Genomic DNA, 26,766 nt, shown 5'->3' on the forward strand with positions numbered 1-26,766 from the left:
CAAATAATGTAATACTACTACCCCAAAAGATCATGTCACTACCAGAAAAGATGGTTCAAATAATGCGAGATACTGATAATAAGGAATATCCAACACATGTTTAAACTATAAAAATGATGTAATTACACAGCATAGTTGTTTAATTAAAAAAAAGGTCGATGTAATCAATGGCTGTCGTAATTAATCAATTGTTTGATCTCTCAACCGACATAATATATACCGTATATAAATGTCGCATTGCCACATGCTTAGCTTTCTCTGCATATGTTTGCTTTTCTATGAAAATAACGTTGAAATATATTTTATTCGAGTGAGTAATATCTGTCCAAACATGTGTGTCTCTTTCTTACTTCATACTTATTTTGTTTCATTTATTTTTTTTCAATTAGATTAAATATTCGGTTCACATGATAAAAATAAAAAAATTAATTTAAATTAAGATAGAGACTAAGAATTATGAAACTCATATAGTACTTACATTTTTTTTATATCTCAACCAAACATAACATAAATGTCAAAATTAAGTCATCGATAATAGTAAATTTATAATGTTTGCAAGATAAAATATTAGCTTAATCTCAATATATTCAAAACAATAATAATTTTTTACCAGTGTGCAAATAATAAAATTGTAGTTTTTTATACAATTTTTATATTTAAACTACAACTAGATTTCCATAAATTACAAATAATGCTTTATACCATTATTATATCTTATAGTAATGTTATTTTTCTTTATCTGTTTATCGAATACTGCTTCCACTGTTGCCTAATCGTGCAAGGAACATATTTTCTTAGCAACAATGTCGTGACAAGTTTGGCAAGTAGACGGAAAATCTAAAATGTTTGGAAAACCACGCCATCCAATAAATTTCAAAATAAAATATATTCTTGGGCCCACCAAAAGTTGCAATTGTTTTGGTGAATTGGTGACAGTAGTAGATTGCTCTGTGATGTTGCACAAAAACTTCAATCAAACTAACAGCACTCTGCATAGACAGAAGGTTAGGGTGCGAAATTAAAATTACTATTGTATCGTGCACAAGTTTTTGAAATTGAAGGCAAAATGCTATGGGTCATCAGATATAATAATAATTAAAGGGATGCACGGGATTTGTTTATGGCTGCTGATTTTGTTAGTCTTTTTAAAAAGTTGTCTGTGTGTCATTTTGAAATATTGACATTTTTTGGTGAATATTTTATTAAGTTGAAATTAATTATGAACTTAAATTATTAAGATACTTAATTTCCAGTTTTGGTTAAGGTATTTTCTGTCAAAAAATATACTTGATTTTGTTATGGTAAGATGAATTATTTATATTTGTTTTTTTGTTAAAAACATGACATAGTGTAAACAAATTAATGAAATTGCCATTGTAATAATAATATGAATTGTACTATTTATAATGTAAGAAAAAGTAGATATTTAATACCTTTACCTTTTTAAAAAGTTGAATTCAATACAAAAATTGAAATCTATAGTGACATTCTTTGAATGACATTTTCTCTTGTCCAAATTCAGACCTCTGCCAACTTCAACTTTATATTCAGCCTGTGAACAAACAAAAGACTACTACACAATTTTTCCAAATTTGTTTCTAACAATATGATCCTTCCTAACAGAGAAACCAACAACCTTAGCATACTACAATAAAATTGATATGCTATCTCCAAATCACAGAAATTCAACTGTACTACATCTCCAGTCATCTTCTGCACAAAAACCACCACTTTTTCCACATCCAATACTGTGAGAATCATAATCCTCTTCCACCCTATACTCAATCGACTCCTCATCTTTCTCATTGTCATTGTCATCATCTTCAACCTCATCCTCTTCATCTTCATCCACAAATACATTACCATACGCATCACTTGACACATAAGAGGAAGCACCCAAATCACCGCATAACCATTCTTCTACTACTGTGCCCTCCAAAACCTACAAAATAACACATTTTAAAAAATAAATAAATATATAACTTGCCAAAGATGAAAACCATTAAATCAGAGTGGCGCAGCGGAAGCGTGGTGGGCCCATAACCCACAGGTCCCTGGATCGAAACCAGGCTCTGATATAAAAGAGAAAAGCTTCCCATTCCTTTTTTATTAATTTGGATATCTCCATTTTTCTGCTTTTCTCAGCGTATATTATTTAATTCAAATCAATCAAATACAGTCTTCCTATTAATTTCAAACGAATAACATTTATTCACAATACATATTTTATCAATTAACTTCATCCCCTTTTCTTTTACCTTTTTCATATTTCATAAATTAAAATATAATTTTTATTTACATTTAAAAAATTACATAATCTTTTATTATCAAGCAAAACATGGTTTTACAATATATTTCAAAATATTTACATATTCTTTTACCAATTAAATTTCAATGATATTTTTTATTAGTTACAGTTTCCAAATGCAAATGATTGCTCTTATTATGACATTTGTTAAGGAAAAAAAGAAAAGAAAAGTACTTATTATATTTAGAACAATTTTTGTTCAATACTTAATTTTTTATGAAAAAAAAAATATTCAGAGCTGTGGGAATGATAAGACATTTCAATTTTTCTATAATTTATTTTGATAGCTTATAAACTTATTTATCCAAAATTAAAACGTTTTGCATAAAAACAACGACTTGAAAAACTTTATGTAAAGAGAAAGTGATCGAAGATCTAAATGTATTAATTAAAAAAATAAATTCAAGTAAAAAAATTGATTGTAAAAAAATTACATATTAGTTATAATAAAGAAATAAAATGCTGTTAAGCAAAAAAAATGAGGTCATACTAAAAATAACAATCCTCTTTAAATTTCAATGTAAACGTGAATTGTGCAATGTTTATTTGTTTTTTAAAATTTTGAAGTGACCAATATTCCAACCTTTAGCGTTTGGCCTTCGAGCCTTGTTTAATTATATTAGAAAAGCTACTTACACAAGCAATTAGTAAATTTGGATAAACAATTTAATTTATTAATTGCTTATTATTTTTTATTATGTAAGAGATTTTGTCTAAATTTTATCATAAAAGTTATTTTCATTAACTTCGTCAAGAAAGTTTTTTTTATAAAAAACTAGTTAAAAATATTTCTTTTCTTTACTATCCCAAATTCATTTTTTCTAGCATCCAATTGAATTGAAATATGGAATATCATAATAATAGAAATATGATTTGTTTTTTTTTTTTATATTTCTTAAAATGAAAAAAAAATCTTCAAATGCAGGTCAAAATTTTTAATTATTTCGAATTTAGATTTCATCTAATTGTTTTGTTGAAAATTCCTATAAGCATTTGTGGATTGAATGCGAAAATTGTTGAGTTAAATTATAAAAAAAATTAAATAAAAAATAATATTTGCGAACAATATAAATATCATTTGTCAAGATATTCCTTAACCGAAATGTAATGATTATTTTCTTGAGATATAACTATTTATTAAGTTGACATCTTTAACATATGTTTTTAAATACACACAAGTTAAGCATAAGGAATCGAGTTCAAATCCTTAACCACATATTTATGAGATAAAATTATATACCAATTACATTAGTGTGAAGAAAGTTATTAGAAGACTTTGCAATCGTAGTGGAAGACTACATTAGAGTATCAACTGCTCTCTCTATTTTGCTGGGTTGCTCAGCTGATAGCCTCCTCTATTATGGTTTGGCTTGTGTCAGAATGATGGCATTTTGATTGTGCTTTCATTTGGTTAACAGATCACATTTATTTCAATGGTTATTTTTAAATTTTCTCTTTATTATGTTCTCCCCTTTGTTGGAAATATTTCTTTTTATTTATCTTTTAAATAAGGAGTTTGAAATATAATACTCAGTCCTCGCCAATATGTATGCACTTTTACTTTTTAAACATGTTCAAATATGGTACTTGGTTTTTTTAATAAGCAATTCACACAAGATAGTACCCTCTTCAAAGCTTCCCCGGTGATTCTTTGATATTCAGTGCGCCCTAAATCTTTCAAAAAGCCATGTTCAGGTTCGACACCAAGCTATTTTCTTGAGAAGAAAAAATTGCACATTCAACACATCTGGTTCATCTATCCATTTTTCCAATGCTTGCTTTCTGGTTTCCTTGTCAATTGTCAATTGTCAATTACTGCATGGAACTCTCTTACCATCACAGGGTACTATTGATATGGTTCGGCAACAGAAACATAATATAATGAGTTGTCTCTACATTAGTCACCCTATATATGCCTTATAACTTCTGAGGTAGCATCCTTTAGTATATATCACATATCTGATATTAATATTGCTGCATACTTGCAATTGTCCAGGCTAAATCCACACACCTTAGCCTAACTTTTTTTTGTCACCAACACATTTGGTTTCTTATGCATTTTTCCAAAGCTTGCTTTCTGGTTTCCTTGTCAATCACTGCATGAAACTCTCTTACCATCACAGGGTATGGATATGGCCCAGCAACAGAATCCATAATATTATGAGTTGTCTCTAAATTAGCCATCCTATCCCTTTTAACTTCTCAGGTAGTTCCATGAAGGTCTTAATACATTCAACACATAGCAAACTAGGTTTGGACTCTGTACGCACTGTCACATCCTAAATAAGAAAACACATTTCGAAGAAAGACCGGATATTAGAAGAATTAACATTTCAAATTGTTACTATTGCAACAGCAACGTAGTCGCCAAAGAGTCCCACATCAGTCAGTCAAGAAAGCAGTAGAACATGTAACAGAAATAAAAGCAACAACAATATACTGATCAAAGCATACCTTTCTCGGCCTTTTGGCTAAGATCAAGTGTAGTATCTGTTCTTATCAGTTTAATATCTGATACGTGAGTCATTGGCTCACATGATATTAAATTAATTTTTTAAAGGGAAGAGCCCATCATAGTAGCTTGCTATTGGGGTTTTTAAGTGTCGCCTATTTCTTGCACTACAGTATAGGCCTGGCACACCCTACCAAATAGTTTAATTTATGGTTGTATTCTTTGTACTATCGAACCATTAGAAATGACTCACCATAGAACCTATTGGCTATTAGTGAAAAAGCTTAGTTCTTGTAAGACGTTTTGTTAAAACTGAGTTATTGAGTATTTTATTGGATTAGTATTATGTTGTGTGCATTTTATTTTATTGTTTTACACTTAAATACATGGATATATATGATCCCTAGGCACATGCATTGAATTATACTATACAAAGGAGTTAAGAGTTTCTTGGCAGAAAGTTTATTGACTTTGGTGTTTTATGCTGATTCAACTGAAGTAATTTGGCTCATTTACTAGTTAAATTAGTACTCTTGCTTAGTTTTTTTTTTTTTTTTATCTTTTACTAACTACTTAGGTATTTAGCTATCTAAGTCACTTGATCCTGGCCTGCATAGCCTTGTGAGATACAGATGCTACTGAAAATCAGTTTACCATAACAAAAGTAGTCTTCTGTAATCCACAATTTCGATTTTATTCGGTACGGTAAAATTAATATACAATTGAGCATTATATCCAATGTAAGATAAAAAGATTAGAGTTTATCAGAAGGAAAATCCAAGTGCCAATCTTATTAAAACCTAATAATGGCTTAACCTCATTGTAAAACAATTAAATCCAAGAGAAGTCAAGTCCCTAGCTGAATGCCTTGGCAGAGATTTAGAAGGTATACATGACTAATTGGAGCCATTTCTTCTAATTCCGTGAGTATAGTCGTCTCAGTCACAGCAAATTGAAATCCTTTTAGTTGGGGTTATAATTGGATTCCTTGTGTCATTATTGGATGTTACTTTTGAAGGCTTATAATAACTTTCAATTTACTTAGCATTGCACTTTTCAGAAGTATTGTCGTTCCAGTTCATATTCCTAAAATCATTTTTATGTTTTAGTCTTATATATATGTCCACAGCCCATCAATTGTACCACATTTAAGCTCCACATAGTGCCATATTTTAGGACAGGAGTTGATGTTCATATATAGATGAAGGTTATTAAGTCAAGGTCTATCTTGAAGACACATTTTCCCTTTTTGCTTTTGTTTTTGTTTACCACTATATGGTCCCCTTTTGCACTTATTGTTTTTTTTTTTTGAAGTCCCCTTTGCACTTATTGCTAACGGATACCATTGAATTTAATTGTAAATAAATACATTATTCAATACAGTTTGAGGCAGGTGAAGGGTTCCTAAAAAAAGTTGCCAGGTTAATGAAAGACCTCAAAATTTATCACGATGGCTTTGTGCAATTTAATTCAATTTTCCCCCATGATAATGTCCTGATCGCGTAGCATTTACAGTTTCTGTTTCAGTAGGTGATCTAGATACCTAGAAACTTTAATTAGGGCAAGCTTTCACTAATCTAAGAACAGATTGCTGAACCTATCTTCTGATTATTGTCGATTTTAGATCCTTTAATTGGAGCTAGCTATGTTTTATTGCTTTTGGTTTCATCAGTTCAAATCAAAGATGAAGCTTTTTGGTTACAATAATGGGGAAGAAATCATTGCAACCCTTGTTGGTGAAGAGTCGTATGAGGGAACCCAAAATCAGCAAATATTATCTTTAATTTAATTTAGTTTTTGAATGAAATTTTGAATTGATACTTGTAAAAGACGAAATAAAATAAACCAATGAGGTAAAATGAATTCATTTTTTTTATAAAAATTAAAATTAACTTGTATACTTCAATTTCTTTTAAAAAAATCTTATTAATTTTCTTTTTTAAATACTTATAAACTTAGAAATTCAGCATTTTTTGTCTTAAAAAACTTGTAACAAGATATTACAATTGAAAAGTTCTTATAAGTTAAGATGTTTCTAATAAACAATTGTGAATGTATTTATTTCATTATCTAAATTGCATTTCTTCACTTCAGAGAAACTTTATTTTAGAGAAATTATTATTTTTTTCTTAGTCCCCACCTTATAGTAGCCAGTGACAAATAAATTGACGTAAAAATAAAAAAGTAAATCCTACGATTTCATCTTTATTTTTGAATTTGGACTACAAGTTTCAAAAAGAATATATTCTCTGGAATCTGTGATTAACTTTGATTGAACTATTAATTTTCCTTGCAAAATTGGCTTTTTTATTAGTGTTCCTTGTCTTTGGAACGTGTACAGAGTGAGTCTTTTCTTTCCTTTTTTTTATAAAAAAACTAAAAACTTAAATTTCTCCTTCAAAAATTAGAGTATTGCTATATTATTTTTCCAAAAAAATTGGTAATTAAAATATATATTAAAAATTAAAAATAACTAATTTTATGTCACCACTTTATACAGAAGAATTCAGTGACATTTTAGATTCATAATATTTGGAGGATTAACATAATAACACACTAATATTCACAAGATTAGAATACAATTCTAACTCAATTGATTGAGTAGAATATATGAATTGTTATTGTAAATCTTGAGTATTTTGATTCTTATAAATAAAAATATATTTGAAATATTTTATTTTAGTGAACAAGAGTACAATAAAATATTCATTTAATCAAAGTGAAAAAATAATTCCTTATATTTTGTATAGGTTAAGAATACAAATATGTAGATGGTGGAAAATTATAATTTAAAATGTAATATACTACATATAATATTCCACCTAAACACCATTAAAGAGATCGGTATATTAATGAACATTTAAGTAAAAACCCAAAATTAAAAGAAAAATTGATGTCTCATCATATATCATTTAAGTGAGTTTATTGTCATTCAAAAAGTTTAAAGAAGTATTGTATAGATCATACACAAAATTAGGTACATGCTTAATTAAACAGAATATAACTGAGGTAGATGGGAAGGATACAAAGTAGATATAAGCTGTCCATATAAAATAGTTGTCATAATTTATTCTTGACTAGTTTCATAAAGGAGTGATCCTCCATTTTGGTTGGCATAATAAAGTGCAACCTAAGAGAGAACACTTAATGAAATCCTATATTGAGGAACTTTAGATAATGATATTAAAGATGAGTGACTCCCTAACGGTCATTTTTGGATTAGCATATTTGACAAAGTCATCATTTCTTTTCCTAACTATGGCCTTTGAATAACAATGAAGGAAAAGTAACCATGCCATATGGGAAAGTTTTTGTGAAGCTAGAACTCAGGATCAATTTGGTTTCTGCAGGGCCAATGTTTCAATGAAAAACTTCCTAAATTGATTTTAAGCCACTTCTGGAGGGTCTAAGACTGCATGCATTGGATCATTGGCTAAGATTTGCATGCTAAGAGACAGATTTGAAAAACAGATGCATGAACTTTGCAATTCTGTAAATGTGGGTTTGGTTAGATCAATTATTTAGGAGTGGAAGATGAGTTTCTTTTCATGTTGCACGTCACAAGAGAAGATCGACAAGAACTCATTGAAAAAGAGCAGTAAGAACTACCATCACGCAAAAGCTCTGCCGTCGTTAGCCAACATGTGTTTTAAATCTGGTATTTTTCCTAGCTCCAATGCTAATTTTCTCATCGTATCGATTTTCAGGCCAACATTTTTTCAATTTAATGTCTCATATCTAGAGTTTAATGTTGTTTCCACGACAAATTATTTTCCTCTAGCACAATCTTATTTATCTCAACATGAAATCCATGAAAGGTTTATACCATCACAATAGGCTTCATCAACTTTTTCATTATTATGAAGCCTCAACGATGTGAAATGCAGAAGTACATGCATATCTTGTGCATCTCTTTAGGCTCCCTTTCTAGTTTAATGATTAGATGTTCTTAGCTTGTTGGTAACATGTTTTGAAACAATTTGTGCCATCAAGTTCTCACAGATTATGTACTATTGAGGTCTTATCATTTGACAAAGGGATTCAAACTCACATCCTTGTGAGATATGAGTCTTATCCTTACCAATTAGGGTACCATAAACCTAAGGATCTCTTACTCTCTACCTCAATAGTTGTGTTGTCAACCTCTAGAGTTTTGACTTTTTACAATAGATTGCTAAGCTAAAGGTGGAAAGTGGTCTTATAGTGCCCTATATAGTGGATTTCAGCTTTCTCAGACATTTTTTTCTCAATGATGAATACCAATGCTTAAAACTTGAACAAATTTATCTTGTAGATACCAGCAAACGGAAGTACATAGAAGAAGAAATAGCAAAAATTGGGAAAGGGAATATTACCTCTCAGACTTTTTCTTATCACGAGCTATGTGTTGCAACTCGGAACTTTCACCCTGACAATATGATTGGCGAAGGAGGCTTTGGAAGGGTGTACAAAGGACGCCTCAAAAGCATAAATCAGGTATAATTTCAACTCGCATCTATGTGAATATTATGCTAATATCATGCTAAGAAAAAACTTCTAAATGCTGTGTTCCTTTCATGCAGGTTGTTGCTGTGAAGAAACTTAATAGAAATGGATTCCAAGGAAACAGGGAATTTCTTGTAGAGGTTTTGATTTTGAGTCTCTTGCACCACCCTAACCTTGTCAATTTGGTAGGGTATTGCGCAGATGGTGATCAAAGGATTTTGGTATACGAGTACATGGTGAATGGCTCTTTAGAAGATCACCTTCTTGGTAAGTAAATGCTTCTTATGTCTTCTAATGCAATACATCACGGATAAAAATGAGAGTAACATCCAATTTGAATATCAAACTTGAACAAATGCAATAAACTAAGTGTAGTCTGTAGTGACAGTGTGACCATATGAGCACATTGGATCATCATGGTTATTACTTATTAGTTACAACATAAAACAACTTGCATATTGATGGTTTTAAGTAGATTATGTTTTATCTTTCCATTTGTGTGAGAAACCACATATATCTGCAAGACTGGCACCGTGGAAGTTCCCCTTTTCAAAACATTACCCTAGTATTTTTTTTATTTTTTTTTGTGATAAGCATGTTAAATGTTATCTGACCAACAACAAAAGAAAAATGATTGCCAGAACTATCTCCGGACAGAAAGCCTTTGGATTGGCGTACTAGAATGAACATTGCAGCCGGTGCAGCTAAAGGACTTGAATATTTACATGAAGTAGCAAATCCGCCTGTGATATACCGTGATTTCAAAGCATCAAACATACTATTAGATGAAAACTTCAACCCTAAGCTCTCTGATTTTGGACTTGCAAAGCTTGGTCCAACTGGTGATAAAACTCATGTATCCACCAGGGTAATGGGAACTTATGGCTACTGTGCACCTGAGTATGCCTCAACAGGTCAATTGACTACAAAATCAGATATATATAGCTTTGGAGTAGTGTTTCTAGAGATGATCACAGGAAGAAGAGCAATTGATCAGTCAAGACCATCTGAAGAGCAAAACTTGGTCACTTGGGTATGTCATGAAGCTTTTATTATGTGCCTAGAATCATATTTCTCTGGCCTAAAATTTCAGGATTCATAATCTAATCAAGGGTAAAATGTGTTCCCATATTTTATCAAAATTGGTTTTAGTCCCCATATTTTAAAAATAATAATTTTGGTCATCGTATTTTTTGTAATGGGTGAATTTCATCTCTGGCCTTAGCATCATATGTGCCTAGAATCATATTTTTCTAGCCTAAAATTTCAGGATTTATAATCTAATCAAGGATAAAATGTGTCCCCATATCAAAATTGGTTTTAGTCCCTATATTTTAAAAATAATAATTATGGTCATGGTATTTTTTGTAATTGGTAAATTTTATCTCTGGCCTTAGTATCATATGTTCCGTAAAGAGAGATTATAAAAAATAAGATCATGATTTTTAAAGAATAGATACTAAGATTAAATTACACTAAATATTGAGGGATCTAAAACACATTTTACCCTCTAATCAATATGAAATCTAGTCCAAAAATTTAAGCTTAGACAATTAATATGCACAAATGTTCAGCAATTGACATTCATAATGTTTCTTGTTTTCAGGCACAACCACTATTCAAAGACAGAAGGAAATTTTCATCAATGGTTGATCCATTGCTGAAAGGGAACTACCCAACAAAGGGTCTACACCAAGCACTAGCAGTTGCAGCAATGTGTATTCAGGAGGAAGCTGATACCCGACCTTTGATTAGTGACGTAGTTACAGCTCTTGATGTTTTAGCAAAGAGGCATATACAAGTGGGAAGACAACACCGTTCAAAAGAGACTTTTTTCGAGCATGGGGAATGTAGTTAACAAAACGAACCTGAAAACAGTAGAGGATTACACAAAAGGACAATGAATGAAAAAGCAGCTGCTAATGAAGTTTGAGAATCATTCTATAAAATTTCTTAATGATGCCACTAGGTATCCTTATGAAAATCGATCAAAACGGTTACATATTTTTGCATGTTCAAGATTTCTTGAGTAGTAGTATTAGATAATAGATATTGATAATAGAATGACAAGATTGTTACCAGATTCATAATTGCCTACTCTTCGAGATTCTCTAATCAATACTGTTACAAGGTTTCCTCTTTGTTTCAGCTTTCGTAATGGAAAATACCACTCGACAAAGCATTTGACTCCATATGTCTTGTGTTGTTGATCATAAAACCAAAGCAATGAGGTCAATGCAATTCCTGTCCTCCTTAAACTGGCTTATCTAGAGTAAAATGGTTTCATGAAGAGTGTTCTGATCTTTGAGATGATAATGAAAAATGGTTTCCAGTTCAAAGTGGAAACCTCCTTTTAGTTTGACAGAAAGGACATCATCATCCATCATTAATTAGTGGCAGAAATAAACTTGCACTTAACATAAACTTTGGTCTATCTTCACAAAATAAAGATATATATATATATATATATATATATATATATATATATATATATATATATATATCTTTATATATATTTGCTAATAAGGAAGCAATTCATTTTGTACACATGGAAAAGTCGCAGAAGAAATGTCTTCAAATTAACCATAATAAATTACATTGCTCTCTTTGGTCCCACTTTCAAAAAAGGAAAATCTACGTTCCCATCCTTTAAATTGCCTCTCTCAACGGCACATAAACAATTGTAATGTCTGAAAATTCACCCATTTCAGGATACAGTGTAATGAAGGGTTGAATGAAGATGGCCTAGGGCTCTATGATGCTCTCATAATTATATAGATAGTATTTGGATAATTTAATATTAAAAAGAAAATTTCAGTAAATTTTATATTATTTAATTTGTTTTATTTATTATCCATCAAACAACGTATAAGACAAAAAAAATTATCTTGTAACTTGACTTGTGTTGTTCTTATGTTGTATCCATTAAAAGCACCCTAAGTGAAAAATAATTGTTACAATAAAGTAGTAAAATGTACAATTAAACAAAAAAATTATTAAATGAGCTTTATAAGTTTTCCTACATTCATATATTTGATTTATGTTTATGTTAAAATTTCTTAACATTGAGACAATGAAGAATATTTTGAAAATATAACAATTTATTTTAACTTGTCTTTTAATGAAATAATTTATTGAAAAATATAATCAATTCTTTCAATTAAATTTTATTAAAAATATGCAAAAATAAGCATTACATAAACAAAACAACATTGAAAATAAATATTATAGATTACACAACAATTTAGGACTAGGTTAAATAATTCAATATTTTTCTCAAATTATGTTATATAATATCCTATAATCTTTATATTATTTCTCCTTTTTATATTTTAAATAAGTTAAATTTGATTCTGTAAAAAAAGATAAATTTGAAAATAAATTTATGATTTTAAAAAATCTTGAAAATCTATATATTTTAAGGCATTGTTGTAGGGAGATTGCCACAATTTCCTTAATACTAGATGAAATTCGTCGACGCACAAGCCATAATTCAGCATTGATAATCATTTTTACTTATTACCACAGACTTGTTATTATATTTTAAATTTACAATATTTTAATTTATGATTATTGTTTAAGATTTATAAAACATTTTTGTAAAAAAAGAAGAGAGTTATAAAATTTAAAATAATGATTATAAATATATTTTCTAAGTTTTAGAAAATTTCTTAATACATCATATATTATGGTTTGTGATTAAATGATATGATTAAACTCTTTTACATATATGGTGCATACCCTATTTTTTTCATAAAATGATTATTGATTCTTTAATTTAAATTTATGTTGTTGATTATGAAAATGGATTTTTCTAATTTAATTTCTTTTAGAGGATCAATAATTGATTCAAAATTTTCAAAATGTTTTGATTTTTCTTTCTATAATAGTTATTTTTTCATCATATGTCTAATTATTTGAAAATTACTTCAGTTAAAATTTGATTGTGATTTTGATTGATAAGAAGATTCATTTCATTATCCATTTATTTTCATATTGAATATTTTACATCTTTATATTAATAAAAGTAAAGAAATATCGAAAGAGATTCTTATATATTTGAGCGGAATTATTTTATATTTTTTTATCTTTTAATTAAAAAATAATTTAATTATTTCAAATAAGAATATGTACTTGTCCTAACTACATCAATTACAATATTTATATGACTTTATGAATTAAATAGATAAAAAAAATTATTTTTTGCTCAATTATATAATATTTTCCCTCCAAAACTTCTTTATTTTTATTAAATAAAGATTTTCTAATTATATATAAAGATGGAAAAAAGTACTTTACCTTTTATATTTCTTATAATCCTATGTATTTAATAGGGGTCTTCAGAATCAAATCAAATTAAAAGTAAAATCGAAAATCGATAAAAAAAAAATAATTGTAGAAAAATAGATGATTGTTGATTTGATTTGATTTTTGTTTCAAATTTTGTAATTTGATTTTCGATTTAATAAACGAAAATGAAATTAAACTTAATCAAGCTGATCTAGTAAATTTTTTTAATATTTGGCTTGATATGGTTGATATATAATTTCTAAACTATGTTAATTTTTTTAAAATGCAAGTAATTGTATTTTATTGTAATTGGTGATGCTTCATTCTATACAAAATTCAACTCGTGGCAATTGATAATTTTGTATTATGTTGTGACTGTGGGAGATCTACTTTTCAAGTTTTTATATGATTTTTTTTATTGTTACAATTAATATTTAGTTGTTGAATATCTAAGTTTTATGGTTGAAAACAAATATTATAAATGCTGTTTTATTTTTTTTTTAAGTTCAGTTGTTAAAATTGTTAAAACTTGGAAATAAGTATTATGTATTTTTTATATTTTAAGTTGAATAATTATTATTCAACTTAAAAATAATTATTGTTTTACTTTAAGTTTAATTATTGAAATTTTTATTGTTCGTTTATATTATTAAATTAATTATTATTCAAGTTTTATTCAATTAATAATAAATTTTTTAAATATTTTTAAATATTTATTAGTATAATTTTAAAACTTTAAAAATAAAAACAAACCAAACTATAAAACAGTTAAATTTATTATGTAATTCAGACTACTAATTCTAAGTCAAGAGCACACCAAACCCCTCGGGAAGACTCCTATTTATGCCTCCGCCGACCGAGAGGGTATCCTAGCCTTCCGATCATAAGATTACGTGGCAATTAAATATTATAACACCTTATTTTTATTTGCGGTTTTATTTTATACGTATTTTATATTAATGGCCAAGGTTTTTCAAATATTTTGTCTCCTTATTTAAGTAGCTGGCTCCTAATCTGTTTAACTGTGGAGGGAGCAGGAGCACTCGGAGGTGATTTCTGCCTCAATGGAGGTCTCTGCTTTAAGGCCACACTGCCCTTTATGCCGCCGCCGCCGCTTCTCAAGTCCCTTCTCTCTTCCTTCCATTTTACCTTCTCAGCCTCTGCAACGGTTTACCCTTTTTCCTTTCTCTTTACCTCACTTCAAAGTTCATGTCTTTTGTTGCTTCTGACCTTGCCCATCTCTTTAATGTCTTGAAATTTTGCATTTTTTCCAACTGGGTATTCTGGTTTTAGCTTAAGAAATTAATGATTTTATGTTACACAGTAAAATATGCTGATTGTTGATTTTTTAGTCTTTACTTCAATGGGTCAGTGTGCCTTGTTGTTCTTCACTGGTTTGAAAGATTGAGACTGGTATTAACATTAAGTCAAGTGTGAATTTTCAAATTTTACTTGTATTGTAACTGCTGCGACAATTTGTTGATGATAAAATCTGAAATAGGTTAATATCAGGGATGCTACCCGGGGATTAACTTTTGTTAGTAAATGTGGGAATAGAGTGATGAAGAGATATATTTTCTTTTTGTACCACACGTGCCTACAGATGAAGCTTTTTCTTAGCTAGTGGATGGCTACATTTCATTGATTGGAACCTTTATTTTTGTTGCATGATGTGAATTGCAGAAGAAAAATGCAGTCATTCCACATTTCGCTCCGAAATAGTACTGTGCTTAGAAATTATGTACTATCTAGAGCAGATTTCTCATGCTGTCTAAAGGGGACATCTGCGGGGTTAAATAAATACAATGGTGTGAGGTATAAGGGTAATTTTTTGTGCAAGAGTCCAGTTTGCATTTCATCTATGAAAATTTCAAATGCATCAACTAGCACGTTGGAGGAAATGACAGAGGAGGAAGAGCTGAACTCTTTGCATTCATGTGAAACCCAAGTTAGGACAATGGGCATGGCTTCTTGCAACAATGAATTTTCCACAACCACTTCAGGAAAAAAATTGTCTGGTGGTGATTATAGAGGCTGGACTATAGCAAAAGATAAGTTAACTGAAAATAAAAAGGAAATGAATGGCTCAAATAAATTTGAGAGTGAAAATGGCAGTTTTTGTGCATCTAATGGAGTTGCTTCCATTGATCAGAACCAGGCTGTTCCCAAGAACGGGGATAGCAATATTGTACTGCAGGATCCTGGTGCACATGTCCCATCTTCTGTTAACTATTCTGTATTAAACAATTCAAAGGTGTTAATGGATTCTGAAAGGGTGATTCACCAGCATAACGGATCTTCACTGGGGATTGGTAAAGAGAAAGTCCCAGTAGTCAATGGTGATCATGGTTTGGATGGAACTGCAAAGGATTCAACTAATGTAACACTTACTAAACAGGCACGTGGTACTGACCAATCAAAGCTCCGGGATAGGCTTTGTAGTATCTATGATGATATTCTGGTTGTTGATAATATTCATCTTGCAGAGGAAGTTGCTAAGATGCTTACAACAAAGTACCGGCATCTTATTTATGCATGTGATACTGAGGTATAATTATTTTTACTGTATTTACTTGTATTATGGTTACTCCATATCACAAGAGTCTATATAGCTAGATTATCTCCTCTGTTGCTTCTGTGCACCTGTGTCTGTTTGTGTACTTTGGACATGAATTCAACTAATTTTTATTTGTGTAAGACATATTATCTGCTGATTTTATTGTCTTCAAAGGTAGCCAAGATAGATGTCAAACAAGAAACTCCTGTAGATCATGGGGAGATAACATGCTTCAGCATTTATTGTGGTCCTGAAGCTGATTTTGGAGGTGGAAAGTCCTGTATCTGGGTAGATGTTCTTGATGGTGGAGGCAAAGAGATTTTAGAAAAATTTGCTGAATTTTTTAGCGATTCTTCCATCAAGAAGGTAAACTTTTCTTCTTCTATCCCTTCTATGTTCTTAATCCTATTACTCTCCTCAACATGCAACACTCCTCAAATCTTAATTCTATGCTTGCTACTGTATGAAAGATGCCTTACTAGTTAAGATATATGACAATCAGCTACAATCTGTTCTGAAATTAACCTCAGGTAATGTAAAAGTTTAGTGTCGTATTATACAGAGAGCCATATTGATTTTTACTGCGTGTTCAGTGGTATATTCAATTTTTCAATAATATGCTAAGAATAGGTTGCAACTTGCATTCCTAATGTTAAGTTAATGTGTACCTGATTTAGGATAGTTGGTGCATGGCTTTATTGTATAGAACAGAGAAGTTTTCATCATATGATAGAAGTGAACTAGCATGATTTGTTATTCTATTTTATTTTATTTGTGTAGTTGTTAGATATTCTTATCTTGTAGTAATGGAAAATTAAATCTATCTTTTATAAAATCATATTGGCATTAAATTCCTGGGTTTGTCTATGCTGTGACCAGAGATTACAAACCATATTTGAAATAACCGAGTCACTGGTGCATTCTGTAGGTCTGGCATAATTATAGCTTTGACTGTCATGTTATAGAGAATTATGGATTCAAAGTTTCGGGATTTCATGCTGATACAATGCACATGGCACGATTATGGGATTCTTCAAGACATTTGGATGGGGGTTATTCTCTTGAAGGACTTACAGGTGACAGAAGGGTCATGTCTAGGGCTCAGCTGAACCATGAAAAGGACTTGATTGGTAAGGTGTCAATGAAAACTATATTTAGTAAGAAAAAATTGAAAAAGGATGGATCTGAGGGTAAAACAAGTATCATTGCTCCTGTTGAAGAGCTACAGAGAGATGAGCGTATACCTTGGATATGTTATTCTGCCTTAGATGCTAGCAGCACTTTGAAGCTGTATGAGAGCCTAAAGAGCCATCTTTCAGACATGCCCTGGAAATTTGATGGTGTGCCAGTTTATGGGAAAACCATGTATGATTTCTACAATGAATATTGGTGTCCATTTGGTGAGCTTCTAGTCATGATGGAATCTGAGGGAATGCTAGTTGACCGGGCTTATCTTGAAAGCATAGAAAAGGTGGCCAAAGCAGAGCAAGAGGTAGCTGTTAATAGATTCCGTAAATGGGCCACTAGGTATTGTCCTGATGCCCAGTATATGAATGTGGGAAGTGATTCGCAGTTGCGCCAGCTGCTTTTTGGTGGCATTGTGAACAGGTGCACATTTTTTAAATCTTACCTGTAGCATTTATTTCAATCTTAAATTATTGATTTCCTAGTCAAAGCCTGAAATATTTATGATATTCATAAGTTTAATGTATTCACTATTCATGAATGATGGTACTACTACTGGTACCTACCTTGATATTTATGAACTTTTCTGTTTACAACAAAGTAGCTGAAGGATATAGATGGAAGTAAAATTTTCATTTTCACTTGTCACATGCTTCATTACAGAAAGGACTCCAATCAAACGCTTCCAACTGAACGAATATTCAAAATTCCCAATGTTAATAATGTGATTGAAGAAGGCAAGAAGGCTCCAAAAAGATTTTGTGATATAAAGTTGACGAGCTTAGGTTATAATCTGGAGACTGAGATGTACACAGCAACTGGTTGGCCGTCAGTTAGTGGTGATGCTTTAAAGGCCCTGGCTGGAAGTATTTCCGCTGATTATGACTTTTTTGATGAGGATTGTAACTTGGATCTCGATGATGAAGATGAAAATCCTTCTCAAAGTCAAGTTGCACCGGTAAAAATTGATAAATCTGCATATGGGACAGCCTATGCAGCTTTTCCAACAGAGGAAGAAGGGAGAGAAGCTTGCCATGCAATTGCTGCTTTATGTCAAGTCTGTTCAATCAACTCTTTGATCTCCAACTTCATCCTTCCCCTGCAGGTATTTTGTTGTTGTTTGGTTTGCAATATGAACTTTCTTGAGCTTGCTTGGAATTTCTTTTATTTTGAAGCTAGTATACAAACTTCCATACAATTCATATTGTCCATAATAAATTGATGATATTTTCTATTTTTTCCCTAGAAAGGATATTTTTAGACAATTATAATTATTTTATAAACATCAGTCAATGAGATGCTTGACAACTCACCTGTGCACCAAACTCACAAGTACCACAGTACCTTGAGCTTTTAAAATACTCATTGGAGATGGTCAATACTAAGTTCTCCCACTGCTTAGCTATGGCTAGGGAAATTATTTCCTTATTTGAGTTTAAGCTAATTTTTTGAATGCTTATTGTGCCACCACTTACATTTTAGAACTTTTAGTAAACATTTGTATTCTTACACTGAAGCTCTTTATATGTGCTCTATAATAGCTGCAGTTTCTCTTTGTCAGGGACATAATATATCAGGAAAAGATCTCCGTGTTCATTGTTCCTTAAATATCAACACAGAGACAGGACGCTTGTCAGCAAGAAGGCCAAATCTGCAGGTTATTCTAATTAGATTAATCAGAATTCTCTAATGATTTTGATTAGGAATTTTCATTTTGATAGTAGTCGTTGTGAACTTCAAATTTTTTTAAGTGCTATACATTTGAGATTTGACCATTAACCTTCATCTGTGTGCTGGTATGTTCATTAATTGGTGTCATACAGTTTCCTTGATGCTAGACTCTTAGTAGAAGGCTTTATCATTTTGTCTTTTAATCTAAAATGTAGTTTCTCCTTTTAGTAGGGTTTCTTCCTATTAGACATATAAGTCCATTTTGAACCTCCACTCTATCTTTTTGCTGCTGTTTTTCTTAACTAAATTTTGGCAGTAAGGTTGAACAAAAAAAAATTCAGCTGAAGGTGAAATAGGTCTGTGGATTATTTGTGTTGCAAACCTGAATTATTCTTGTGTGAGGTAGCATGTTAAAAATATAAAACCCTTTTTAGGCCGTCATCTATCAAATATCTCAAGGTCAAGAGTCAGTTCTTGACATCTCTGCTCAAATGTACATTCTTTTGTATTCATTTATTCCTTTAGTTAAAAATATCTGATTAAAATTAGTGTTTTTGTACTAATCCCAGCCTTGCTAATTGCGATACACATTCATGTAATCATTTGATGTCTACTTGGTCTTGATGCCTTTTCTGTTCCTTTATTACAATGATTTGGGTCCTAATTTTGGACTGCGCAATGCATCTCATTCATTTTCAATTTGTATTTTGACATTGACATGCGGGTATTACATCCACTAGATTAATCAGACTTTCAAAACAATATAGAACCTGACACTTACGCTTCATGAATTAGAATCAACCTGCTCTAGAAAAGGATCGATACAAAATCCGTCAAGCATTCATTGCTGCACCCAGGAATTCTCTTATAGTTGCTGATTATGGACAGGTTAACAGTCTATATTGTCTATCTAACTGAACTATTTTCAAGAAATTTCATTCTGTTAACTGCCTTGTTTATTGTTACAGCTGGAACTTAGGATTCTGGCACACCTTGCAGACTGTAAGAGCATGTTGGAAGCTTTTGAAGCTGGTGGAGATTTCCATTCAAGGACTGCAATGAATATGTACCCACATATTCGTGAAGCAGTTGAAAAAAAGGAAGTGCTTCTTGAGTGGCATCCTCAGCCTGGTGAAGATAAACCCCCAGTTCCTCTTTTGAAGGTAACTGTATGCTGATAGTTGCAAGTACCATTGCATTGAGATGTGGAAGTAGTGGCTTTGTCTTTAGTTTGGTATTTCTTGTAGCTGATGACGTCAAATATAGTGACCACCAGAGTGCTGGCAGGTGCATGAGGGAGGACTAATCCTTGTTCTGATTGGACCCAGATCCATCAACTGCAAATGCGATAAATATACTTTATTAAAAATCAGAACAAATACTAATAACTTGTGAACTTTCCAATAGAAATAAAGGACAGCTACTGCTCATTAGAACACTGTTTAGGGGGAAAACATAGTTGCTGTGGTAGTAGAAGAATTCACTGAGTTTTTTTATATATAATGTGTTTAATAATGTTTATGTATATTAATAAAAGTAAATCAGAATACACCAGGCATTAATAAGCTTTTTTAGCAGTTTAATGTTGTTTGATGCCCTTCCCTCAAGATATCAAAAAGCTGTTTTAGCAGTTTACTGTTATAACTTATAACCATCTATTTCATGATTGATCATGTTTTGATTTTTGTTTCCCTTCCATGTCAGGATGCCTTTGCTTCTGAAAGAAGAAAAGCTAAAATGCTTAACTTCTCAATTGCATATGGGAAGACTCCTGTGGGGCTTTCCAAGGATTGGAAGGTACCCTGAAATGTTACTTATTATGAGGGATTTACAATGGTGACAAGTGCCCTTGATTTATTATTTGATTGTTCACTCAGGTTTCTGTGAAAGAAGCTAAGAAAACAGTTGACCTTTGGTACAATGATAGAAAAGAGGTTTTGCAATGGCAAGAGGAGCGTAAAAAGGAAGCTCGCGTGTTACATTGTGTTTACACATTGCTAGGGCGAGCTCGACGGTTCCCTTTGATGGCCCAAGCTAACACCTATCAGAAAGGTCACATTGAGCGAGCTGCTATTAATACTCCAGTGCAGGTCCTTAGCTCTTTCTAATAAACAAATCAATACTGTGTCTCCCTCACTCATCTATCTAACTGTCTTTACACTCTATAGTAAATAAAATATGTACTGAATTATTTATCTTGTGATTCTTTTCTAGTTTGGAACTTTTCCCTTTTAAGAACAATGAATGATGAGATCACATTTTGAGAGTCCACTTGTAAAATATCATATTCCAAAGTTTATATTGAAATGATAGTCCAGATAGAGCTGTGAATAAGAATAGAGTTTGATTGTATTAACCTTACAATAGTGTCATCTTGTATTAGTCTAGTTAGTACTGTTCCCTATCAGGAATCTCCTTTTTTGAAATCCATTATTGGGTGAAATTATTTTTCCTTTACATATATTTGAAAGGGTGCTAATTCTACTCTACCACTACTCCTAAGAAAACACCATTAAAGCTACAAATAAAAGCTGTAAAGAAGATGAACATAAAATTCAGATTTCATTCATTGATAATAATAAGTAAAGATGAGTACATTTATATAGTCCTAAAAATGTCAATCAAGGATAATAATTATCCAAGTGTCAACATCATATTTTTCTAACACATAAAAATAAAAACTATAATTATAAAATACATATTTAACTCCATCCTATATAATCCCTGGACCATTTAATTTTGGGCCTAGAGCCCATCCTATCATTACCCACTGGTTCACATTCAACCTTGTCCTCAAGGTTTGAAAACAATTGGAATTGACAGCAACAGCTTGTTGCAAATGATGAGTATGTTGCTTTTGGGGGCAAGAAAATAATTGTGGATGGGTTTTGGAAATTGGTAGCAGTACGTGAAAAAAGGAAAGGCTTATGAGACTTGTTTGGATCCAATGGTTGGAAGGGAAATATAACTTTATGAGAAAGTGCACTATGTGGGATAAGGGAGACACGTGGATGGTGTTGATGGTTGTTAGGATTTTGAAAAAAATTGGTAAGTGGAGATGGTTTAGAGAAGATGTACGTGGCATGGTTGGGGTGGGATTTTAACGGCTTAGATGTGTGGTAATTGGATCATTGGAGATCTAAGGGCTGGTGATGCTAATGAGAGAGTGGGAGCCAGCTGTGATGTGGGAGTGCACATGGGTGAAAGGACACATGGTGATCTAGATGTCTTATTTTCTTATATGATGGACAGGTGTGATTGGGGAAGGAGGTTAGGTTCAATTGCAATGAGATTGGACGGGTGATATGGGTGCGGCGGGGAAATTTCCCAAGCGCAAAACATTGGTTGCTTTTTGGTGGTGTATTGTGAATGTGGATTTGGAGTGAACGGTGAAGTAAGGGGATTGTGGGTGGTGGATTGGGGTTGCAAAAATTGAAAAGGTTGATGTGGGGAAAATAGATTTTGTTGCAACACCAGCAAGTGGGTAAGGTGATACAGAGATGGATTGGGGTTGGGGAAAATGTTCTTGAGTGGAACAGTTGTATGGGAAGTATTGTTAAAGCAAGGGTACGGAGAGGAGAAACTTTGTTGTGGCGGAAACGGTGGCGACTGTTGCGGCAGTGGTTGTGACAGTGGTGACAGTGGCGGCGATTGTGGTGGCAGTTGTGGTGTCTGATGTTGAAGATTGAGAGCAGAGAGTTGCTTCATCATACTAGCACGGTGGAGGTGAAAGTGTCATGAAAGGAATCTGTGGACCTTAAAAGGGTAGTGTGGTGAGATTTTTTATTTTCTTCATAGTGGTTGAGTTGGTTCTGGAAGGCATCTAATTTCTGGAAAATACCTTGAAGGTTGTCTTCCATGGTGGTTGTGGTGGATTTGGGAGGGGAGTAAGCTGATGAAAGCACCATTTGATAGAGTGCTAATTCTACTCTACCACTACTCCTAAGAAAACACCATTAAAGCTACAAATAAAAGCTATAAAGAAGATAAACATAAAATTCAGATTTCATTCATTGATAATAAGTAAAGATGAGTACATTTATATAGTCCTAAAAATGTGTCTTTACCTAACAACTTGTAGCTTGTGGGATTGTTGGTTTATTACAATGCTCATAGAATTTGTAAATATATTCCATTAGTTTGTAAATGTAAAGATAAATATAAATATATTATTACTGAAAATATAAGAAATTATTTACTATTTAATTAAATATACTGACAATGTCTAATTTATCTAAAATGAGCTTTTACACCATCATTATTTATAACTAATTATGCTTCAATTGTTAGATTGACAAAAATTACATTTAGTAGAAACTATTCATTGCTGTTCATGCATCATGCTACTTGCGAATGGGGAGATTGTGAATTTGTAAATAGGCCCTTGTTACATGATTTCTTAAAATAAATACATTACTTTGTCATTTAAATCCCTATCGTGCTGTAGATGCTATTACCATGTGGCCCATTCCCACATGCATACCTTGCTTTTTGGGTTTCTGATTTGTAGAATTCAACAGGGTAGTGCAGCTGATGTTGCCATGTGTGCTATGTTGCAAATTTCCAAGAATAAACGGTTGAAGGAGCTTGGGTGGAAGTTACTTCTACAGGTAATTTAGTGCCCCCTATATTTCCTTTTTTAAAAAAAAAAATTCTTGCTCGCATTTATTGTAGTGTATGTGCAAATTACACCTTATTTCACTTGCCATTATTCTAGAATCTTGAATCAACAATCAATTCTATCCATTCTTCCTCCCTGAGTTGGGAGGGGGATTAGGGGAATAAGCATTAAGTAATACGCAAACAAGAGCTTGGCTGACTCATATATTCTATAAGTTTACTATGTAATCAATAATTTATGCATCCGTCTTCTCAAAACATTTTCTATGGATCATTGGAGAAATTAAGTGATACCTATGTAGTCCGTCCTTTTTTTTTCTCTTCTTTTCCTGTTGATTATTAATGGCATTATCTTGGTTGTAGTTCTTGTTATCAACCAATGTAATTGCAGTTACATTACAACTTGTTCCATTGGTGAATTATTCCACCACACAAATAGAGTTCATTTTGCCAACTTGAGGCACTTTCCTTAATCTAAAAGCAATTAAACGATATTAGTAACCATATAGTTACAATTTCTATCAACCATTATTTTTAATCAGTATGTTCTGATATTGAGGTTATTTAAAATCTGAATGTGTTCAGATATCTATTCCAATCTTGCTACTTTTTCATTAAGATTCTTGGATATGTCAAAGCAGGTTCATGATGAAGTCATATTGGAAGGACCAACGGAATCGGCTGAGGTTGCGAAGTCCATAGTTATTGAGTGCATGTCCAAACCCTTTAACGGCAAGAATATTCTTAAAGTTGACCTCTCTGTTGATGCCAAGTGTGCTCAAAACTGGTACTCTGGGAAATAGTGGTAGTCCCTTATACAGCATGAAAAGACATGACAACTGTTTGGAGATTTTTTCTCATTCAGATATCTTTGGCTGCATGGTTCCTTTGGTAATTGCAATAAAAAAGATACTGCTACTCTGGTGCCTCTATTTTCAAGGCAGAATTGATATGCCTTAAATATCATTATCTGAGGTTGATTTCTATAGAGGTTTTTGACATCCTAGGAAATTTTCCAGTGTTATGTTTTGATAATATATCAAAGCATAACACGTTTTGCTTTGAAGGAAGAAAAAGGCCAAAACCACTGGCCTCGGCGTTTTACTTGTCTAGTTAGCAGTTTTTTTTTTTTTTTGCTTCTATATTTTGAATGTATACCGGTTTTTCATGCCTTGCATCATGTGCCGGTTAGTTGTTTTTTGTTGATGCAAACTATATCAATATTGTATATAAATTATTATAAAAAGAATCTATCTGCATTTCTGTTGATCTGTTGCAAACATATACTTCTTTGTAGAAACATCATGCAATGATAATTGGACGCTCAAATAGCACTTTGCATGCACAAATGATCAATATAGCCAGTGACAATTTAGGTTGACAACTTTCAGTAATATCAAGCAGAAGTATGAACTTATGATATCCTGTACAAATGAATTTATGAATCTTATGAACGAGAGCAAAAATGGCATACAAGAATGGACCATGGACCTACTTTAACCGTTATGCATGCCTGGCAGGAGCTAATTACCTTATTATTCTTTGATGAAAAGTGTGTCATTTGATCATCACGTATAAAATCTATTTAGTGCAAACTGCATAATTGTTCTCTTCAGAACATAAGTTTCTATTTCAGCTCTATTTTTGTGAAAGAGTAAACTTTCACTTCCCATTCCAGTATTTTTTTTTATTTACATTTTACATATCGTAAGTGGGTTCTATTATTAAACATAATTCATTTTTATTTTTCACAAACGTTCACTTTTCTTGAATTTAAATATTTTTTTAATAATAAATACCATTGAATTAAGAAAGTTAATGCTAGTTAAAGGCATTCATTCCAGTTTCCACCCACTATTTTTATGTTCTCGATTAAAATTGTTTTCTTCGTACTGAATTATGAATATTTTTGGTGGGGAAAACTAATTTTGGCACACCTACCACAATGATGTGAATCAAATCAAAGCAGTGGATGTGCACTCCATAATGAGACGCAGAGAGTCTGTCAAAAATGCTGGTTGGATATGACGTTCTTGAAGACCTTATGACACATTGTATTAAATATTTTTATTGCGAGAGGAATTTTGTGGAGAGTTCAAAAGTAAATTTCAACTGCATAATTATATATAAATGAAGTTTTTTAAAGTCATAATTACTGACATTATATAATTTTTAAAAAAACTCACATAATTTATATGATAAAATATAAGAGTTAATATAATTTTTATATAAAAAGTTTTGTCGCTGCATACATTTCCTTTATCCAAAAATCCAAATAGAAGTTTCGTTTTCGGTTAATTTCAGTGCGAAGTATTGTTTTGGGTCTGTTTCCAACCTGCAATTTCCAAACGTACGGACTTCAGAGCCATGCGCTTGTTGTATGGGGCATGTGCTAGGGTTTGGACCTTGAATGGTGTGGTGAATAGAAAATATACTATGTTTGGTTTCATAAGTGGAAAGAAAGGGGAAAAAAATGATTTTTTAGTTATTTGGTAGAATATAAAGTGAAAGGAAAATAAGTTTCTCTTCTCTAATTTAATTGAGTAGAAAATGAGAAACAAAGATATATTATAAAATAATATAAATACCTTTAAACGGAAATAAACCGCAATAAAAAATAATAACATAAATATGCTTCCAATAATACCAAAATAACTAGTCAAGGTACAACATAATTAAAAGAATAACAATAACCTAAAAAAATTATCACTTAAATAAATAAAAAACAAAACTAGCAATATTTTACAATTCAAGGATATTTTTTTTTTCCTTTTAACTCAAATTTACACATTCCCATTCTTTCAAAATTCGAAATAATCAAATTCACCAAAACCTTATCTTTCTTCCTTATTTATGTACAAATTAAACACAAAAAATACTTTCTTTCCATTCCTTTTTTTTCTTCATTTCTTATTGTTAACATCCAATGATTTTTTTGCTTATTATTAGATGTGATTCCGGACGAAATTTGGGTTTAGCATAAGCTTCTAATCTCACAATATGATGAATTAATATTTGAATTCTTATTGGAAGAGGTGCCACTATGAAATTGTACATTGAACAAATTGTCTCCAAAAGAGGATATATGTGAAAAACAAAACAAAAAGTAATTATTAAGTTGTTATTACAGTAATAAAATCCTTTTAGTGATTTAGTTGTAAAGTAAACTAAAATAATGAGTATTATTATAGAAATCAA

General features: G+C 31.5%; 2 protein-coding genes and 2 non-coding genes across 4 annotated transcripts; all 4 read left to right on the forward strand.

Annotated features, from left to right (window-relative positions):
* Positions 1 to 2,006: 2,006 nt before the first annotated feature.
* TRNAM-CAU (transfer RNA methionine (anticodon CAU)) lies at positions 2,007 to 2,078 on the forward strand. Its single transcript has one exon. It is a non-coding gene; the product is annotated as a tRNA-Met (tRNA).
* Positions 2,079 to 4,758: 2,680 nt separating this feature from the next.
* LOC112999456 (U2 spliceosomal RNA) lies at positions 4,759 to 4,954 on the forward strand. The gene has a single exon (XR_003264643.1). It is a non-coding gene; the product is annotated as a U2 spliceosomal RNA (small nuclear RNA).
* Positions 4,955 to 7,876: 2,922 nt separating this feature from the next.
* On the forward strand, positions 7,877 to 11,325 carry LOC100798032 (probable serine/threonine-protein kinase PBL23). The gene is made up of 5 exons (XM_006595679.4): positions 7,877 to 8,418; positions 9,055 to 9,236; positions 9,323 to 9,512; positions 9,887 to 10,278; positions 10,852 to 11,325. Exons 1-5 carry the CDS (start codon positions 8,295 to 8,297, stop codon positions 11,101 to 11,103), a joined length of 1,140 nt encoding a protein of 379 aa, XP_006595742.1. The 5' UTR covers positions 7,877 to 8,294; the 3' UTR covers positions 11,104 to 11,325.
* A 3,200-nt stretch (positions 11,326 to 14,525) lies between these two features.
* On the forward strand, positions 14,526 to 24,835 carry LOC100807239 (DNA polymerase I A, chloroplastic/mitochondrial). The gene is made up of 12 exons (XM_003544948.5): positions 14,526 to 14,703; positions 15,219 to 16,083; positions 16,267 to 16,458; positions 17,021 to 17,700; positions 17,941 to 18,382; positions 18,839 to 18,934; positions 19,744 to 19,836; positions 19,917 to 20,111; positions 20,653 to 20,745; positions 20,826 to 21,038; positions 23,469 to 23,558; positions 24,210 to 24,835. Exons 1-12 carry the CDS (start codon positions 14,600 to 14,602, stop codon positions 24,369 to 24,371), a joined length of 3,225 nt encoding a protein of 1,074 aa, XP_003544996.2. The 5' UTR covers positions 14,526 to 14,599; the 3' UTR covers positions 24,372 to 24,835.
* The last annotated feature ends 1,931 nt before the right edge of the window (positions 24,836 to 26,766 follow it).

This window comes from Glycine max, chromosome 14 (assembly GCF_000004515.6).
Source record: "Glycine max cultivar Williams 82 chromosome 14, Glycine_max_v4.0, whole genome shotgun sequence".
NCBI classification, from domain to species: domain Eukaryota; kingdom Viridiplantae; phylum Streptophyta; class Magnoliopsida; order Fabales; family Fabaceae; genus Glycine; species Glycine max.